Below are 21,851 nucleotides of genomic sequence, written 5' to 3' on the forward strand. Positions count from 1 at the left end.
GCCTCACTTCATGCCAGTTTGAAATAGTGAAAGAGAATACAGAGGAAAAATTAAAAGTTGTTCTCTTCCACCACCTGTACCCACTGTCTCAACTATTATTAATAGTTTGTCTCTTAGTTAAGGGAGTCTTCTAAATGATAGAAAAGAGACTTGAACAAAGCTAGAGATGGGCTTTCCAGTTTATGCTCACGAACAGCAATGACATTGTCGTTGCTACTGACCATCGGTGACAGCTGATGATGTGCCAGTTACTGTCTTCATGGCTCTACACGCAGTGTGTAACTTGATGCTTCTGATTGCATGAAGTCGCTGGAAGCTTGCATTAGAAATGAGAAACTTGATGCAGAAAGAATCTCATTTGCCCAGTAGGTGCTGGAACTAGACTTGGTCTCCTTGGCCCTGGAGTCTGTGCATTTCCACCCTGTTGTCTGGAAGAATACAGATTTTAAGGATACAAAGGACAATAAAGGAATTCCTTTCTTTCTAGTGCGTGGCTTATGGCTAGGAAGGAGATGTCAGTGTGGGAACATGCAATGAAAAGTCCTAAAAATAACAAGAAAATCACCATTAAATGAATTTCCAATTTATTTAACTCTGAATGAAAACTTGTTTTCTTATAAAACATAAAGCAAGACATTATAGGCCCAGATCAGTACATATTCACTCCCACAGATTGTGAGGGCCTCATAGTGCTCTTGGAGACTGTGGAGATTAGAGATGGGGTTTATACAGGTAGAAGAGAAAAGGGAAGATGGGACCAGGTGGCAGGAGTGACACAAAGGGCAGAGAGGTAATGTGACAGACTGCAGCAACTGTCAAGACGGAACCATTGCTCAAGTCTTGAGTGGAACTGGGAACAGTGATCAGAGACAGCATTAAGAGGCCTTATATGTCCAACAAGAGGTACTGAAAAGCAGGCAGATAAATTGCTGCTTTCTATAAAACTGTAGAATAGTTACAAATTATTCTGCATGTTTACTATAATAAATTTATTTAATTGATATAAAGCAGCTGGTCAGATAAAAATCTGTTAGCTGTGTAGAGAATTGACCACTGATTTTTTTTTATGTGTTGTATTTATGGAAAAAAGCTTCATTATAATGAAAATGACTGAATCACATCACAGATATATTTTGAATTTGTTGTTTTGTTTTTTTCTCCACAGGGAGATGCTGGAGACAATGGTCCGAAAGGCGATACAGGCGAAAAGGTAGGGCTCTACTTAATATGAAAGAGTCTCCACAAGTGCAAGAAATGTTATTTTCTAGTCATGGAAATAGGAGATTTGCAAGGAGGTGAGAGAGGGTAGCTTAATATGACAAAGCAAGAGATAATGCTCCAAGATTATAAAATACTTCAATATTTGATGTGTAAAAGATGATAATTCAAAAACTCCTATACACAAATTTAAACATTTTGAAAGTAGAATTAAAGGTCAAACATTGTAGAAAGTGCAGAGTTAACTTTTTAGTAATGAAGCTTTCAAGGAATGAAATCACATATTCTTGTGTAGATGAGGCATTCACTTTGTTCATAGGGATATAAAAATAGAGGTCGAAAGTGATTCCATTTGTTCCAGTTTCAGGAAAGAACATGTCAGAAAAATGGAGTGAGATCAAAAAGTGTGATAGACTGCTGTCAATGGATTAGACCTTTAACGCAATCCAGAATTTTCCTCAACTTGAAATTCACTAATTCTGGGGATTTATCAACAATTTGTGGTTACGTTTTAGTAGTCTCTGGCTTCCCTTCCTGCCCAATTATCCTGAGAGTCTTTACTTATATTCATGCTTTTCAGATATCTTTGACACAGGAAGGATATTTAATGCCACTTGTGATGTGTGTTAAGATTTAAGAAAGGTTCTTTTGAAAAATTGATTCTAGAATAGATGCAGGTAGATTTTTATTTAATCCAAGCTAAATAATTGAAGAAAGCAGTAATTATTCAATTAGGCATACAATGGAGAACAAGGCTGTTGCACTTTGAAAATTATTACAGTACAGATGGGTAATGGTTAGTTGTAAAACATACTAACAAAATTTAAAAAATTGATTATTACTTCTTTTCATAAATATTCATATACATGTGGCATGGTGGTAGGAATGAATTAGTGTTACCAAGTGACAATTGTATTTCTATTTGAAGAACTGAATGGACTTTTACCCTTGTAGACCAGGGTTTCTCAGCCTCACCCTTACTGACATTTTGGGCTATAAAATTTGTTTTTGAGGGAACTGTCAGATGCTCAGTATTGTTGTTGGACTCTACTCACTGTGTGCCAGTAGCACCCCCTGACTTGTGACAACCAAAAATGTCTCTAGACACTGCCAAATGTTCCCTGGGGAATATGCTGGAGCCAATTTCAGTTCCAGTACTGCTGGCCCTTTTTATTCACCTGCCAAATCCAAGTATCATGTTGCTATCAAATGTGACATGCATATGTTAATACAAGTGAGGTCAGTGATATGCCTCGACTACTCTTGAAGTCAAAATCCAAAACTGTGGATACATAAACTTCAATGTTGTGTTTAAGTCTGTTGTTTTTGTTTAAAAGTAAAAGTCAGCCAATTTTTTCCGTAAAAGGCCAGAAAATAAATATTTTAGGTTTTGTAAGCCATATGGTCTCTGTCACAACAGCTCAGCTCAGCTGTTGTAGCATGAAAGTAACCGTGGACAACACGTAAACAAATTAGTATGGCTATATTCCAGTGAAACTTTTTTTCTGGTTGCAAAAAAATAATAATTTTATGTAATTTTTGATGTTATAGTATGGTTATTTTGATTTTTTTAACCACTTAAGAATGTTAAAATTCTTCTTAGCTCATAGGCCTTTCAGGCAGCTGAATTTGCCCCGGTTGCCAATCTGCTTAAAAGAAAGAAAATTATTCTATGCAGAGGGAAAGTTCTTCCAGTTGGGGGAAGGGAGGAAATAAGGACATAAAGTTTGAACGATGCCTTTGTGGATTTATATGAAGAACTTTATGCTTTATAAAGTGTAGTTTTAAAGCTTCATTTGAGGAACAGAGACCAAAACAGGATTTGTTAATCACACATTTTTAAATTTTAATTGTATAATAGTAAAACAGCTTTTTGCTTTGAAAAGACGGATCATCTCAAAGGAATATTGTTTTTATTTTATATATTAATGCGAATCAATTACCATACTGACCAACACATAATAATCTTTCAATAAGTATTAACTTTTCATACCACATGGAAATTGAAACAAAATAGATTGATTGGTGTTTTTAATCAGTAAACTTTACTAGTCAACTGCCATTAAATAACAAAACATGCCTCAGTTAAAATAAAGATCATTTCTATAAACTGTGAATGGGTCTAAGCAGAAGATTGTAAACAGGACTGTGTAATGTGTGCAATATGTAATCTGACCTGTGGCGTTCATCCCAAGAATGCTGTAATTGGAATATAATTTTTGATGTGTTTTTTAAACATTTCCTGCTTCTGTCATATAATTTGTTTCCAACATGTTGGAAACACTCTGCTCTCCTTTGTGTTCAGTATGTGAAATTCATTCATCCCTTACCAAATTTGAGATGTAAACTTTTTTTCAGGGCTTCTTTTCTGCCATTGATGTAGTAAATTACGTCATTGACTGATGTACTTTAATAGGACTTTTCCTCTTTTGATCCAACTCAGTGCCTCTGAATGGTAAAGCAATCTCAGCCTTCCTAGACTGGCTGTCTGGAAATGCTGTGGAACTGTAAAATCCACAAGGCTGGGTTTTCTCTGTGGTCAACAACCACAGTACACTCCTTGTTTAAGCATCAGGCCAAAGACCAATTTCAGTCATGTTTAGAAAGATCACGTTCTACTGCTTGGAGTGTTAATCCAATGATCAAAAGTAGAAATGAATTATGAGCTGTTTCTTCTTCCCTTGTTGTGAGTGCTTGATGCAGCACACTGAATGGTTTGGCCAGGTCACTCTATGATTCACTATATTTTATCTGTTGATAGAGCAGTGCAGTTTTTGTTTCTTGGCACTGCCTGTGTCTTCCTTTCTTTGGCTTCCCCACTTTGGATCCCTGTGAATATGCCGTGTTTTTACTTAGCATCTACATAGCATCTTTGATTTGCATTCTCTGAACCTTTTCAGAAATCACACCAGATTCAGAGCCACCAGCCATATTGGTGTTCCTCATGTCACACTTGAGTGCCTGTTCCAATGGCAACTTTCACTCCATTCAATGACAAACCTACTGTAACTTAGCATATTTTATTCTCCTAGTTTAAACAGTTTTGTACTCTGTCCTTTTCCCCAAAACTGTTTAGTTTCCCTTTTGTACTTTCTCATTTCATTTATTCTTCAATCCATTTCAATCCTCTACCTTAAATGTGTAAGCCAGTTCTCTAAGGCATCATCTGAGTCTTCTCTGGATGAGTTAAATTACCCTCTCCATACTCCATAGCTTCTTGGTAATCCATTTCATAGCCCTTGCCACAATTTATTGTAACCCTGGGCGCTGTGCTCACTGAAAAAGAAAAAATAAATACACCAAAAACTGTGATGCCAGACTTTTCCCAGCACTGATCCAACTTCCTGGCACATAGTTAGAAGATAATAAACATTTATTGAGTGAATAGTCTTTACAGTTTTTTTTTTTGTTTCACTAATTTTCTAAATTTTATGTGGTGGTAGAATGTTTTTCTGTATCCATTTGATTGCTGCGACTTCTGTGTATATACCGTGAGACAGAATTTCCCAAACATAAGTATCTTCCTATTCTAGACAATGTTTTTAAAAAGAAACATTTTTCATGCTTTCAACATAAAGTTTTTATATTATATGAATATATTAGTAATTATTATTATGAATGCTGCATAGGGGCAAGGCTTGTGACTGCACTGTTCACTGATGTCTGCCTAACTCCCAGCATCTCTGTATCCAGAATACATCTTTCAAATAATTGATGCCCAGTCAATATATGTTGAATTAATCAATGAGTGTTAAAATTAAGCCATCACGTTTACTTCATATATAAATGCATATTTCATTAGCATCCACATATAACTATCTGCTAAGTTTGCATTGTGCCAGAAAATAAGCACAAAAAAATTGAAACTATGCTTGAGTGACAAATAGTAAAGTCAAATTCATTTAGTTCAAGACTCTTTTCTCATCCATAACTTATTCTGAGGAAATTTTTATTTCCAAACCTACTTATGAAGCAAAGAGCACACTTTAAAGACACAGTTGGGATCTTTCCTTTCTATTTTAATCCTGTGTTCATTTTCACTTAGGGAGTACAGAGAGGAATTATAAGCACACAGAGTTTATATCTCCTATTTGCATTATTATCCTTTAAAATGTTTAGCTGTGAATGTCTTCTGATGCTTGCTTTGCCACATAAAAGTCACAAAAACTTCTTGAGATTTCATAGTTCTAAATTTTTTCAAAGATTTATTTTTATTAGAAAGGCAGATTTACAGAAAGAAAGAGAGATCTTTCACCTGGTGGTTCACTCCCAAAATGGCCACAATGGCCAGAGCTGAGCCAATCCAGAGTCAGGGGGCAGGAGTTCTTCTGGGTCTACCACATGGGTGCAAGGACATAAGGCTTTGGACCATCCACCACTGCTTTCCCAGGTCGTAATCAAGGAGCTGGATGGGAAGTGGAGTAGCCAGGACACAAACCAGTGCCCATATGGGATCTTGGCGCTTCAAGATGGAGGATTAGGGAGTTGAGTTATTGCACCAGTCCTGCAGTTCTGAAACTTTAAGATAAAACATAGCTCTTAATGGTCCACAAAATGAAACTGCTCATATTCCCACAAATAAATTAGCCTTTTAGCAAACTCCCTATCTTTCCATCTTCTGTCTCTGAGAACTGAATCTAGTCATCATTCATATTTAGTGGATTGCCTGTTAAAATACAAAAGTTTTCCAGTACTTCATACAAGCAACTTCCTCTTATTTACGAATTTATATGTCCTGCTGTCAAAATGAAAGAAACCCAAAATTCTTTCCTTATTCTAGTAAAAGGAACTTGGCTGTAGAATTTAGGAAGGCCCAAATTCATTTAACCTGAATTTGCTCCAACTTTCTCATTTATTATTAAATGAATGTAGTAATACTTATCATGTCACCTGGAGGTCTTGCAAGGTATACATAGATGAGGTGAATGAAATAACAAACACTGCAAGGTCCAGGTTACTTTTGTGAGTTCAAAGTTCTTATTGTGCAAAACACAGTAAATCTGGCTGACTGATTTGAATGGCATTTGCACTGTTTTAGTAAAAATTGAGGAAAGTAGCTACATTTAGTTCGTTTCCCACTTGGAATGCAACTGAAGGCTATTGATTCGGAAGGGAAATCAGTGTTGTTTTATAGGGCAGTATTCAACATCCTGGTCTTCTTTACATTTTGTTTCTTTTTTTTTTTTTTAATTTCTCCTTAGGTAATAACAACTACAGATGTTAGAAAAGCTCACTTTGTTTCCTGAACAGCTTACCATTTCCTTCTGTTTCTAAACATCATTTTGTCCTTTCTTAGGGTTAGTTCAAAGTTAATGTTCATCCTTGACTCCTGAACTGTTTTTAAAAATTGTTTTTGAGATTTGCTCATTTATCCACCACCTATGGAATTCAGCAATACCATGGGCCAAGCACTGAATAATATAGATACAGGATAAGATTATGTATAGCTAATTGTCCAGCAAATGATCAACTGATGAATAAGCAGGAAAAAGAAATAGGCGATGACAAAGTGAGTGATACCAGATGTGAGTCAAGCATGATACTACCTAGTGAGTTTGTGCAAGGTGGCATATGTCTGCATTAGTGTTTGAAGGGTTCTTGGAGACAAATCACTCAACTGAGATCTGAAGAAAGGGAAGGTGCTTGCCATAGGAAAAGGGAAAGGAACTGAGGTAGTAGGGAGGGGAAAGGGGACAGACTCCATGCACTGAGACCTGAGGTCTGTCTCTGTAAGAGATTGATGAGCAGCTTCTGGACTCTAGAACAAGGAAATAGACCCCCAGAACTCTGAACATTTGTGCAGATGCGACAGCTGAAGAAATCCTTGTAGGTGCCTTTCTCCTGTGGCTGCTTCTGTTTTCTTGACAGTCTCAAATAAGCACGTTTTTCTGCTTTTCTTTTCCTGTTCATGGGATAGAGGGGCTAGAAGGGACTGAAAAATCTAGGCCTTGTGCTGGCCTCTCTCATTTCATTTCTCCCCTTTGTTGTTCCATCTGCTCATCCCTACTAGCAGATAATTGCTTTAGAAATGGAGTCACACAATATAGTGCCTTTCAAAAAACCAGATTCTGTCTCAAGACTTACGCTCAGCGCTCCCATGTGTCCCCATCACTCACAAATCATCCATCATCCTGTGACTTCTGGTGACCAGGTTACAGTGAAATAAGTGCGAAGCTGGGAAACCCATGCCGTTGTAATTATTATAGGCACTTTGCGAGAAAGACGAGCCTATCCATGCCGCGTGGCTTTTTCCAACCTGGTGTCATTAACCTGGTGACTTTATCTGTTGAACCCTGACTTTTGGAAGACCAAAAGGGTCAGAGAACTCTAAGTTAATGATAGCTGGTGACCCTAATAAGTTTTAGAAACAGGAAACACTGAAAACTCCAGATCGCTCTATTGTAACTTAAGAATACAAGAAAGCAGAAGTTTTAGGACTGGAACAAGAGAAGAGATGTGTGTTTGTAGATTTATATTTGTTTCAAGAAATGTAATTCATACACACTTTGCATACAAAGTGTAAATGTGCTTTTTAGTGGGGGGCAGGAAGAAGGTACTTACTTATCTTGGAGACTGCTGACATCTTAGCAGTCGACACTGATACCAAATGGTATGGAGCAGAGGAAGGCCAGTTAATTTCAGGGTCCCTTTCCTATTCCTCTAACTTGTGGTATAACCTCTCATGGGTTTTGTTTTAGGGTGACCCCGGATCCTCTGCTGCGGGAATCAAGGTAATTATAGCCTTGCAAGTACTTGGACCCCAGGAGTTAAGATTATTTTTATCAGCCTTTATATTCTCCTCCCTTTCACCAGCGTTGATGGTGAAAAGTCTGTTCCTGGTCTGCAGTAATCAATTCTAAACCTAACATGGGGGTATCTGTAGGCAATTTGGTGACAGCTTTAATAAAAAATCTTGCCTTCTCTTCCCTTTCCACTTAAATCTCTTGGAAAATGGATCCATGTGTGATCCGAGAGCATATTCACAGCAACAAAATCGTTTGAGGCTAATGAGATGTAGAGTAACAGAATACATTACCTGCGATCAAGAGGCAGGCAGGGCTATCTTTGTGAAAGTATCCAGGGGTCAGAAGGTTTGGGGCAATTCTTTGTAAGACTTTACCCTTTTCATCTTTTTTTTAAATTTTTCCCTTGGCCAGGGAGAACCTGGAGAAGCTGGTCGTCCAGGGCAAAAGGTAACATCTCTGTCTGGGGTGATGTTTGTGATGTATCATATTCAAGGTTTTGTATCTGCTACCCACTGTGTAATCTGAAGCCAATTACTTCAAACTGATGCGGTATTCATGCTTTGAATACCTAGTGTTATTGGTTGTTTTGCATTGTAAAAGGTGTTGATGTTGACCATAGCAAAATGTGAAAACACACAATGTCCATGTAAAAGGATGCTTTCTGAACTAAGGTCTGAATACACTGGGCTGTTTGAACCTAACAAAGATCAACTGGGTTGGAATGCCAACAACTTAGCTTGCATGCTTGAAGGTAATCTGCATGTTTCTACCTTTCATGAGAGGACATGGATCTTCTAAACTGCTTAATAGTGAATGCTAATTTTTTAAATTAAGTTTTTTCCTTTCATTGCAAATAATGATCTTCTTCTAATCTTGCATGTGAATCCTATGTCTCTGTGCCATGAAGGATATACAAACTAAGCTTCATTATGATCTAAATTATAGTTAGAGGTGCCAGTCATAGCACTTCAATCAATCTGTGGGTAATTAAATGTTTTATTTATCATTGGTACTTCAAACCACCACTTCAAAGGTTCACAAACTTTCTGTGAAAATGCTGCTACTCATATTTTTATTTTGGTCCAAGACAAGAAACAAATTTTGGTAGTTGATCATCAAGCGTCTGCAGATCAATGCCCAGAACAGTCAGATTTTAAATAACAGATGTATTGAAGACAACAAGCAAATGGAAATTCCTTATTAAGATAAACCTCTTAATATTATGGCTTTACCTTTGTATAACAGTAATTGATGTCTTAATAAAAGTGAGAGTAGATAGAATTTCTTTTAATAGCAGAATGAAATAGAGTAGATTTTCTTTTAATAGCAGGAAGAAAGAATATATCCATTTTTGCTGTCATTTGGAGCCTTAAAACACGGTGAAGAAATATTCACAGGTTGTTGAAGTTATTTGAGAAAACCTTGTAAATTTGTAGGATGGAAATAATTTTGAGGTCTTTAACATTCTTTCAACATTGACATAATTTAAAGACTGACTTTTCCCTTGAAGTTAAAAATGTAAGAATAGTAATTTAGATAGGTAAAGCTGAGACACTCCCAATAAACAAGCAGAACTGTGAAATTTTCATTGTTTGATTTTTATGAAGCTTTGTGGATTCTTTATTTAGGAAATGTGGGATTGATGATGCAGTCATAGGTTCTTTGCTTTGGCTTTAAAAAGCAACTCATCTTCTTAAGTGATCTAATTTATTCTCTTGGTTCTTAAGAAAATAGAGGATGATTTTAAATAACTTTAAATTTATGATTTGCTATTTTAAAAATCATAAGTCTTCAAAACTGTCGTTTCTCTAAAACACAAACTGAAACAAATCTGTTATACTCTTATATAAGGTCTACTGTTTTCAAAGTGGAAAATCCAGGTTTATTCTCCGTTGCTTAATAAAACATTGTCTTATCATGTTTATTTAGAAATATTTTATATTCATGCTGGAAATTTATAGGTTTACATTTGGAAGCATGAGGTCTCCTTTGCTGAACGTTAGAAATCAGTTTCTAATAATACTGAGAGAAGTGATAGATAAAAAGCTTACAACCCATCTTAACAAATGTGTCCCCTGAAATGAACAACATCTTTTCCTTCATGTTTGAGCCCGAATCTTTCCTTTAACATAATCTTACTTCCCACTATGTTATGACTTCCTTTACCTTCCTTTGGCAATACTTAACACACCCCCCATCTATTTTAGAGCAGAGTATTTCCATGCTTGCTGCTTATTTAGAACAAGGGCAGACTGAACTGAATGCAAGATCAGTTCAAAGAGTTCTTCTATGGCACATTTCTTACTGTAGCAAAACTGTGCCGTACACTCCTTGTCACGTAAATTTTTATATTAGGGACATTTCCAGAGAAGTACAGAATATTAACACAGCAAAAAAGTTCATGGATGAGCTTTCCACTGTGTGTTCTTTTTTCGTTATGAAAGTCTGATGTCTAGGGAAGTGTCATAATGTGCAAATTATTTCTCAGTGAGATTATATTTTCTTTTATAGCCACATCGGTACAGTGTGTGATTGATATTTGAGTTGGAATATGTATGAAGGCTTGTAGAATGAGCTTGGAGATTTATACATATTTTTTTGGATCACATGTTAATCTTCCTAACATTTTCACAACTTATAAAAATATGTTCTTTTCAAAGTATCTGAATGATCTGAGTTTCCAGCAAGTCAAATTCTGCAGGTGTCCAGAGCACTGTAAAGGAGATGTGTGATGATGAGCACCGTCCATGTCTGAGAGTCTGTTTCCCAAAGATCAGCATTGAATCTGTTAGTCTTTCATTCTAACAGCTATGACACTACATGAGCATAAAACTGATAGGGCCAAATTTGTAAAATCTAAGATTATGAGACGCAACTTCACAACTTGCCGCACATATACACATACATACATGTGATATAAGGAAAGCCAAAAATCTTAATGTCTCTGCAAATATGTAATCTGTTATATAAAATATTCCATAATATCTCATACATCTTTCTCATTGTTCGGAGATAAGTATGTTTGCTTATGTGTGTGCACATAAATACCTTTTTAAAAAATGTATTCCTATAATTCATTTAATTTAGTGGGAAAGGATAGTGTGATGAGAATCCCTTTGGAAGATAGTGTTATAAGTCTATGTATTTCCAAAAATGCTTCAAATATGATGCTTCTGAAATTGGTTTTAGGAGACTTTATTAAAGTAATGCAAAGCTTTGTATTTGTAATCAGTGTTTTTAAAGTGGAAAATTTTCAGTAAAATATATATGCAAGCCCTTTCTACTTGATTTAAGGATAAAAAGGAAAAAAAACCAGATGAACAGTGTTGTAACTTTGTAAAGTTTAATCTACTTGGACAAGTAGCTTTTTAATGGGATGATAGCCAAGTTCTTAAAATCATCCTTTGTTCTCTCACCTGATTTTTTTCCTTTTTTTTTTTCCACTACTGACAATCAAACATTCATTGATATGGTTCCAAACAGAATATTATTTCTTTTGCATTCCTGAAGTAACTTTAACCTCTGCCAATAAGGAAATTAGAGTATCTTTGTGTGTGTGTCTAATCATACATCTTAAATACATAGTATCTGGAGTCATTTGTGATAATAACCAAAGCAAGCTATAGCTTTTCCTAATCTGAAAATAGTAATATTAAAAACGTGGTGTCTGGTTGTTTTTAGTTGTTTCTCCATACAGTGAGAATTGTTAATGCATTTAAATTACAAGTGCTTCCTTCTACCACTTTATTGTTAGTTTGATGCTCCTATCTCTTTTTGTATGGTTGTTCCTCTGACCATCAAGAAATGATGTGACTCTCACCTTCAGGTGTTATTTCCACACATAATAGCCATATTAATCCAAAATAAAATGAATCTCCATTTTTCTCCTGTGAATCTTCTATGCTTTCTTAGTGGAATTTAGGAAATTTTCTAACCAATGTAACCTTTGTCATCATACTTTGTGCTTAAAATAATGTCGCCAGTTCTTTGAAAATGAGAAGGTTTTGCTTGACTCCAGTGTGCTCACCCAAAATGTACCACTTAATCTCAAACCTGTATTCAGGAACAGCTGCATGGTACCATTAGCCCTAAGCTGTTAAGCAGGGTTGGCCAGACTCAACAATTGTCGGAAAGACAGACTGGAGTTAAGCAAAATCTTAATAATTTATTTATTTTCTCATCATTCAGGAATGAAAAAGAAATCTTAATGTACTCTTAAGTGAGGAAAGCTCTTGGTTTATAGTGTTTTGATGTGAACACCTGTTCATACAGCCAACTCTTGATTGTCTGACATAAAAGAGTAACCGCATTACCAGAATGCACACATGACCCTCTTCTCAGCAAATACCATCCACCTCCTCAACAAATCATTTACCAAAGGAGTTCTCTCCTGTTATTCCCCATTCTCAGCCTCTCATAGAGATGCCAGCGAACAAGAAACTGGTAAAAGAGGAAAAACCCTGAAAAATGTGCAGAATAGTCAACCCATCACTGAATCAAGAGTTGACTGAGTAGCATTATCATTGAGCATCTTGAAATGAGATCATTTTCTAAAAATTATTGTCTATAAGAGCATTCAGCTGGAACATGTGCCATGATTTTCTCCAACTACTGTGACTGAGTGCATATCGTTCTATAATACTTGTGATTTTCCTATGTAGGGTGAACCAGGGCTTCCTGGGCTTCCTGGACTTCCGGGGATAAAGGTAAATACTGCACGGACAGTCTTGATTTCATAGATCTGTAACTGTGAGAGTCATCCAAAGTGTAAGAAAATGGAAGTGGGGAGGAGTAGGAGGTTGGCATGAAAACTGGAAATAGAATGCCTTTTCTTTATGAGTGTCTTAAAAACATTCATTCAAACAACTACTCTTTTTGCTTGAAAATTAAGTACCTATTGTTAATTATTGCAGTTTCTATCTTGACTGCATAGCTCACTGTCTAACATTCCATGCCTCGTGAATAAATGAAAATGCTATTTCAGTGGAAATTACATGAATTTTTTAAAGTCTACAGTATCTCTTTGCCTTCACATCTCAATTTTATTCTTATTATCAAATCAAATTTTTCCAGAATTAGCATCATAACAAATGTTAAGGAAGGAAGGATCCTCCAGAGGGGAAAAAAAACATTTTGATTGTTTTTAAACAGCTTAAAAGTGTTAAAAACCTTTTTTTTTAGTCTTTCACGTAGCAACTGACAAGTCTTACATTGCTACTGCATCAGTTGTAGTTACTCCTTTAAAATCAATTTTCTATTTTAAAAAATTTCTATTTAAATTATCTTAATATTCTGGAACCACTTGACAGGATAACTTAATGCCAATATATTTTCCTAGATATTATTCTCATCATACAAAGTTTTGAGTCAATCTAGTGTGCATTAGTTCATTCAAAAATTGCTATATTTACTTTCAGTGGAGGACAGTATACACTGTTTTCAGAAGTTCTGCTTTGTGAGCTCCTTGAAATAATGATCTTAGGAAAGATATGTTGTTACTGAGTTTTCAGAGATGACATGAAATCAAAGAAAATAATTTATGAATGACTGGTATAAGTAACGCACATAAAAACTACATCTTCTAAGTTAGCACTCAGATATTTTGGTTCTAGCTTTTCGTTTAATCTTTCCACTTTAGAATCACAGAAGTTTGGATATGTCTTTTTAGTGTGTTTTAAATTTTTAATTCTTCCATGGAAAGTATACTCCACAATTGAAGTTGCTTTTTTAAAAAAAAAAAATTCTTGGGCCCGGCGGCATGGCCTAGCAGCTAAAGTCCTCGCCTTGAAAGCCCCGGGATCCCATATGGGCGCCGGTTCTAATCCCGGCAGCTCCACTTCCCATCCAGCTCCCTGCTTGTGGCCTGGGAAAGCAGTTGAGGACAGCCCAATGCATTGGGACCCTGCACCCGCGTGGGAGACCCGGAAGAGGTTCCTGGTTCCCGGCATCGGATCGGCACAGCATCGGCCCGTTGCGGCTCACTTGGGGAGTGAAACATCGGACAGAAGATCTTCCTGTCTGTCTCTCCTCCTCTGTGTATATCTGGCTGTAATAAAATGAATAAATCTTTAAAAAAAATTCTTTATTTTTATTGGAAATGCACGTTTACAGAGAGGAGAGATAGAAAGATCTTCCATCCAATAGTTCACTCCCAAATGGCCACAACAGCTGAAGCTGCGCCAGTCGGAAGCTAGGAGCTTCTTTCAGATCTCCCACGTGGGTACAGGCTTTGGGCCATCTGCCACTGCTTTCCCAGGCCAGTAGTAGGTCATCTGATGAGAACCTCGGTTCTTGGAAATCCAATTGTCCTTTTTTTCTGAGCTGAAGCCACTTTCTTGTTGAGGTATAGAGTATACATGGCAATGAAGGAATTATTTTTTTCATGTAAGACAAATATTTAAATATGTGTATTTTTGTATATGCATGATTAAGTCATTATTAATTATTCATATTCTAGTTTTGTTATTTCTCATCATGAAAAACATTCCATTGCTCCCTTGGCATTTCCTTAGTCATCTGTTGACTAATCTGGATTTGTTGCTTTTTTTGTTTAACCTTGTTCAAGTTGAGAATGACTTTGGTGATTTGCCACTGTATCCTTAGGATCATAAAAACTTGGCAGGCATACTTGATCAAGGTCACGTAGCTCTGCTTTTTCTCTTATTTTTCTGTCTATAGAAAATTGTCAGTTGTTAAAAAATTTTTTCATTATTCACCTGTACACGTTTTTTCCTACATAATGGCAAGCATCCAATATTTAATTTCAATTCTAGTTTCAACTTTTAATTCAGTAAATTTAAACTTGTTGTTCTCAAAAACTGGCCAGTGGAAAAAAGTGACATTGAAAAAGAGACAATTTAGGAACACACTATGGCCATTAGTGCTCATTGGAGACTTACAAATGCAGTTACTCACTTACAATTTGCAGTACAATTGTACTAATTTGGGATTTTCATTTTTCCTTAATTTGGCTTGCTTCTGATAGGTAGTTAGCCACAAGGCAGTTAACTGTGAGTCAGAGAATGAACAAGCAGTAGTGTTTAAAAGATGAACTACCATGGATATAGATTGGGTGGTAGAAGGAATATTAGTCATAATCTTCCTGGACAAGTGTGTTTGTTTACACTTTGAAATTACTTCCTGCTGCTATTCATGCCCTCCTTATCTGCTGGGACTACAGAAAGCATACAAATACAATCCCTAATTTCCAAGACGTTGAGGAAATCAGCCGTGACATACCAGGGAAGCTTTGATTTGCCACCTGTTGCTCTCGGGGAATGGCTGGAAACTTAATGAGCATCCACATGCCTTCTACACAGCTCTCAGGAAGTGAGCAAAGTGCCTAAATACAGACAGCAGACCCATCTATCTATCACCTCAGGCTTCTACTCAGAGCAAAGTGCTAATACTTTAGGCATACATAATAAAAGTCACTAAGTACAGGCATAACTTTATTTCAGACTACTCATGAGCTTCCTGCACAAATATTTAAGGTTCCCCTTACCATGTGGAAGGCATTTGGAATTCCTATTTCATGCATTCATGGTTCATATAGTGTCAAGATGTTCAGCTGGGAAAATTAAATTATACACAATGTGCCGTGCAGACATTGATCTTCTAGAAAAAGGTTTGAGCTCAAAAGTATTCATCAATTCTTGAAATATTTCAACAGGTAAAAGTTGTTATAATAAAATTTTCTAATGCCACATAAAAGATAAGATTGTGATCTAATTTTTCTTTCTGAATTTACTTTGAAAAATATAAATACTTTCCTTGTACATTTTTATGATTACATTACTCTAGGACTTAAGCAGCATAAACTAGTTACTTTAGAATGGACCACCAGAGCTCAGGTCATGGTACTCCACCTTACCAGTGATATGATTTGGGACAAGTTCTAGAACTCTCTGTGCTTTACTTTCTGCATAAGGTGAGAATAGTCATTGAACTTAATATGGAGTTGTAGTAACCAACTGAGTTAATGTAAGTATAGATCTTAAAATATTGCCAAACAGAATTATCTTTAATCTGGTGGTTGAGATGTCTGTATCCCATACTTGAGTACCTGCCTTTAATACTCAAATGGCTGGCTTCTGACTCCAGCTCCCAGCTCCTGCAAACCATAAAATGCAGCTCAAGTACTTGGGTTTATGCCACCCTCATGGGAGACTTGGATTGAGTTCCCAACTCCTGACCTCAGCCTAGTCTATTTATAGCCATTGTAGGCATCTGGAGAGTCTAACAGATGACAACACACTAGCACTTGCATATTCATATTCTGTCTTTCTGTCTCTCTTTCTCTCTTGGCCTCTCAAATTATTAAAAATTGTAAAATACTGCCAAGCACATGGTAAGTGCTGTATAAGATTTTGGCTATTGTCATTTCTTTCTCTTAGCTCAGGATATAAAAATATTGCTTATGCACCTGCTCCATTATAGTATTTCCTCATGTGCATAATTAAATACATAAAATATAAAGCCATTGTTAATACCCCATAGGTTGGTGGAAGTAAATTTTGAAGACTCCTTTGTAGTCATGGGTGAATATTACAAGCGCAGTAACTTTATATCACTTACTTTTTCCCTATTACAGAGATGTATTCCATGAACAAAGGTTCTGGGTATAAGATACAGCACTGTCTAACTTCTCCTTCCTGGCACTGTTCACATGAAAAGCAAAAGGAAAACTTGATATGTATCACAGTAATGGAAATTCTCCAGGCTCCAATCAGTGTTGCCTAACCTAAATCTAGTTGCCTGTCTAGTATTTTTTTAAATTTCCTTTTTTTCTTTCAACATATAAAATCAGTTCATCTAACTTCATTCAGTAAAAGAGTTATGGAGAAAAAAATAGGGCAGGCAGGCATAATACAGTAACAATTATGTAAAACCACAGGAAAAATAAATTATTTAGGTGGTAAAGATTTTTTTTACAGTGTATCTTTCCATAACACTTGTTCATTTTCTCCAACTTTGTTACTGAAAATTTGACCATTAACTTAAGGACTTGGAAAATATGATATAGCAATTAACTCTTTGTACCTCATTATATGAAATCACCCTTGCCATGATACCATATAAAGACTAGCTTTTATAAGTGGCAAAAACATTTACTTTGGCATTTTTTAGATTAGATACAGTGCTCAGTAATCTGAATGAAACTTATCACTCTGATCCACTCATGATGAAGCTACTCCCTCAGAAACATCAAATCACAGTTTTTAAATGGCAGACGAAACCTTTGGGAAATATAAGTAGAATGAATTCTTGGGAAAAAAGGAGAAAGAACAAAGATTTAGGAAAAAAAAGAACAAAAATTGACTCAAAGAATAATGTGTAATTTTTGCTCATAATTATTTCCTGCTTGCCCAAACTGCACCTCAAAAGTTGAGTAATTTAGGGGACTTCATTAGGAAATACACACATCCAGAAATCAGAGATTTTTAGCTGCTATAATGAAATACACCAACTCTCTTTTTATGATGTAATTATCTTCAGAAAAAGAAAATCAGGTGTTTTCTGGCTTTTTAATAAGCCTGCTATTGCAGTTCATTTTCAGCAGAGCCACTGAAATGTTTTAATTTATACCCAAATGTGATCCTTAAGGGAAGTAAGTGTTTTGGGGGCAGAATCTACTTTCTTATTCTTTTTTCCCCTCAATAATTTTATAAGTCAATCATTACCCAGACTGGCTGCCTGGAGGTTCTTATTACAACAACTGTTCTTGCTGTAATCCTCAAAAGCAGGTATCATGCTGACTTGAATTCTAATTAGCCTTTAAGCAAGAAGAATATTGTATGGCTAATGCATTCAGTGTCAAGACACATTAATCAAAATTATTGGTGATGTTTTGAGCACCCAGGCGGATCAGCACATATTTTCTAAGCCCTGTTGTACTATTTTTTTGGGCAATGAAAATTCAATCTGTTTGGAGGTAGTAAATATCATGGAAAATCTGAGTTTGTTCAAACTGGTATATTAGAAGGCTTTTAGGTTAAAAGAAAAAACTTTTCCTCTTTTAATTGATAATGACTTACAAAAATAAATCAAATGAAAATAAATGAAAAGCTAGAGACTTTTCTATGTCCAAGAGCTAATCAGTTAGGACTTGCAGGCCACCATTCCCTCTAACACATGGTAAGTTCTGGAAGTTTTTAAGGAAACACCTGGCAAGACATTTCTGTGTGAAAGTATCTGTCTCTTCTCTTGTTACATTGACTAATAATCTCACCTGTGTATTTGTTGACTCTTCCCATATTTATGAAGAACATTCTTTATATAAATTTGACAGAAGAGTATTAACTGGCTTCAGTGATCATTTGAAAGATGAAGTATGGCAACCTGAAACAGGTTATTTGTATTAATAAATGTGATTTTGAAGAAAAATAAGATCTTTTTACAGAATTGTAACAGTTCAGGAGACCTTTGGCAGTATGCTTATATTTCAGAAACGCTATTTTTCTAAGGAATGTCCCAGCTTTGTGTTTCTGTTTCATAACTTGAAAGACCATTTTTTAGTGCTCTTGAACTAGGTAAGGTCAGTAGTTGTCTGCCTTTTGGTTTCTTTGCCTTTTGTTTTTTAGCAAGTGAATGTAGAATTGAAGGAGTTGAGGAAAAGGGCTTCAGTCAAAAATCTTATTTTTGAGGTATCTTTCTTTTATGTAAAATGTGGGGAACTGCCTTCCTTCTGCTAAATCTGCATGTAGCTTGCTTCATTTCTCTGTGTATATGTTGTCAATTTGTGAAAGAAAGGAGTGGGAAAAAATAAAGTCCCAATACTGGCACCATAATCAGTAGTAGAAAACAGTAGTGTGAAGCAGAATGATATTTTGCAAAATACCAACTCTCAGTATATAGCAAAGTAATAATCTATACTCATTGAGCTTAACCTACAAGGTCAGAATTATAGCTGCACAAATGGTTAACTCCTGTTACAAAGGTTACTATGAGTCCTTCAAGCTGTCTACAGTTCGTTTGTGGAAGATACACCTCTAAATTCAACTATCATTATTCTGTTTCCGCTTTGTTCTGTGTGTTTTTGTCCCTTTTTTAACACTTTTGTTCAGAATAGTTACATGTATCAGATTCACAGGCAGATCTGTACTTTTTCCTGAATTAGTAGTCTTCCTTATATACCACCTGAACTCCAGTTTAGTTGCCAAAACCATAGCTATTCTATTCATCTTTTCTACATGCTAACGCAAGGGAAGGTGACATGTTGGTATTGAGATTAGTTTAACTCATTGATGATGAGCTAATTAACAGCAAGAACACCCAAAGGTTTAAAAACTCATGACGTGGGCTTGGCAGTGTGGCCTAGTGGCTAAGGTCCTTGCCTTGATCCCATATGGCCGCTGGTTCTAATCCCGGCAGCTCCACTTCTTCTCTGTCTCTCCTCCTCTCAGTATATCTGACTTTGTAGTAAAAATAAAATAAATCTTAAAAAAAAAAAAAACTCATGACGTGATTCAGGAAGAAATCGTATGCAATATCCAAGACAAGACAGAAAATGAGACCAAATTTCGAAATTTGCTGGTGTACAATTAAGTTGTATACTACAATAGACATCAGAGTGGAGATTTTTGCTTCTTTGACAGCCATTTAATCACTAGTTATTCTGTAACTTAGGAAACAGAATAAGGTACCTACTGTTTATTATGTTTTAGAGGTTAAAATTTTGGACCGTGTTAATGGTTCTCATAGAAAATAGTAGATATCTTACCCTCAGGTTTTGCATAAATCATATTTCTGTATTTAGACATTTGATAATGTATTATTTATATTTTGTTTATCCCAAAATTAAATGTAGTTGGACTAGTAAAAACAAAACAAATAAAGCAGAAGTTACACATTAAATCTGGACTTGATTCCTATGGTCATGAGAAAAGGAGGTGTTCCTCTCTGCTCATCTTTCCCCTCTCGCCTTCTTACTCTCCTTCCCTGTGTCCTTCCCTGTGTCCCGTCACCGCATTGTCTCCTCTTGCTTCTGCTGTCCTTTTTTATCCTGCCTCCTGTGAGTTAGCTGTGCACTGTGTGAATGATGACATTTTATGATGTCTGTTTATTAACTTCGATCTGTTCCACGTGTGATCAGAGGCTCAGTGAGAAGCTAAGTGTCATCTTATTCTCACTCATAATCAAAACAAAAATCTAAAGTGTGATGTAGTAGATAGACGAAGAAGTGGAGGAAAATGCATAGGAAATGAAAGAACAAGGCACATGCAGAATTTCAGAAAATTTTAGATTTTAGATTAATTTAAACTGATTAAAATAGCATGATGGTGTTTTACTTATCGTATGTTACACATTGAAGCCCTGATAGCTATGGGAATTTGAATGTTTAAAACTCCTACTTTCTCCCATTTTTCTCGGACATTTTTGCTGCTATTTCCTTGAAAAAACATTAGTAGATCACTAAATTAAAAGATAAATTTCAGAAAAAATCATATTCTATTGATTTTACTTCAATGGTAGAGGTGTTTCATGAACTGTTTAAATTTGTAGTTTCCTGATTCAGATAGAATTTATTGTCCAAGTATTTCTGCTCTTTGTTCCTAAATTATGTCTAAAATGGGTCATTGAAGTAATAATTTGGATGTTCTAATCTAAATAACTGTCTAAAATAAAAATCTGAAAAGAGGAATCCTCTAGATTCATTTTTACCATTTAATTCCAGGTTCCAATTTCCTCTACTGGATTTCTTCCCCACATTTTACACTCAGACATATGAGAATAATTTTTAGTCTAGCAGCATTTTGCTTCACATTAATTAAATGAGATTAATTATTTTAAAATAGTGATGTTGATAAAACTTCCCAAGATAAAAATTTCTTCTGTTTTCTAACCTGAAAATTTAAGTGATCCTACTTTTGTATATTCTGCATTACTGCAAAGATGATTAGGCCAAAAGTGTTGTGTCTTTGAATCATATTCCAGCTGTTTTACTATCCCTTCCTCCACTGATTTAGTGTAGTTCCTCTTTCCCAATTATTCAACCTTGAGAGCATAGCAAAATAGCCACTTGTTTATTTTTCATTGCAGAAAGGTTTTAATATAGCTTTAGATTAGTGTTACTTTCCTTCCAGACATTTTGAGAGATTCTAGGTCTTTTAAACTATGTATCAGTTTTTCTCAGAGGCATTATTATTATTATTAAGCACTATCATTTATTTAGAGTAATTCATAGAATAGATCTGACCATTTTCTTTCCCTTGCCTGTAAGATGTCTCTTAATAAAGGTATCAGTTCTCCACTTTACACAGTTCTGGTTTTAAACATTTTAAACATCTTTTGGCTTTACAATCACAAATGTCCTACTAGATGGACACTGCCTTGTATAATTATGATACATTAAATGAAAAAAGCTGTGATTGTAAGTACTTAATAGTACCAGGCAGGTTAAAAGTGATAGGACAACACTTCATATATTACCAGTTAGGTTACAGGTATATTGTAATACTATTACTATTTTAAAAAAAAATGATAGCTAACATTTTTGAGATTAAGGGAAATGATAAATATTTAATAACCATTATTGTATTCTAAGGAGAGCACTAAGAACTTTGCTTACATTTTCTTGTTTGCTTGACATTACCAGAATCTTCCACTTTTTCTTACGTTTATATTGGATTATTAAATTGGACTTGAAGTCTGTTCTCCGCTTTTTTTTTCACCAGCAGCTCTCAAACATAGTGGTCTCAAAAGCCCTTTGTACTCTTAAAACACAGAATTTCTGAAAGGACTTGTGTTTGATCTATTGATATTGCTGTGTTAGAAATTAAAACTGAAAATAACTTTAAATGTGTTCTGAATTTTCCAAAACATGTCCAAAACAAATTTAGCAAGAAGTGTGACATTGTTCTACTTTTTTCTCCTAACTTTTGTTTA

The 21,851-nt window shown here is 35.5% G+C and overlaps 1 protein-coding gene across 1 annotated transcript in view; it reads left to right on the plus strand.

Annotated features, from left to right (window-relative positions):
- COL25A1 (collagen type XXV alpha 1 chain) overlaps positions 1-21,851 on the plus strand; it is a 460,541-nt gene that overhangs the window by 385,612 nt on the left and 53,078 nt on the right. The window contains exons 15-18 of the mRNA XM_058666694.1: positions 1,166-1,210; positions 7,917-7,949; positions 8,376-8,411; positions 12,626-12,670. Of these exons, the coding sequence (XP_058522677.1) occupies positions 1,166-1,210; positions 7,917-7,949; positions 8,376-8,411; positions 12,626-12,670 (159 nt within the window). The remainder of the gene's footprint in view (positions 1-1,165; positions 1,211-7,916; positions 7,950-8,375; positions 8,412-12,625; positions 12,671-21,851) is intronic.

Source organism: Ochotona princeps, chromosome 7, assembly GCF_030435755.1.
Source record: "Ochotona princeps isolate mOchPri1 chromosome 7, mOchPri1.hap1, whole genome shotgun sequence".
NCBI lineage: Eukaryota > Metazoa > Chordata > Mammalia > Lagomorpha > Ochotonidae > Ochotona > Ochotona princeps.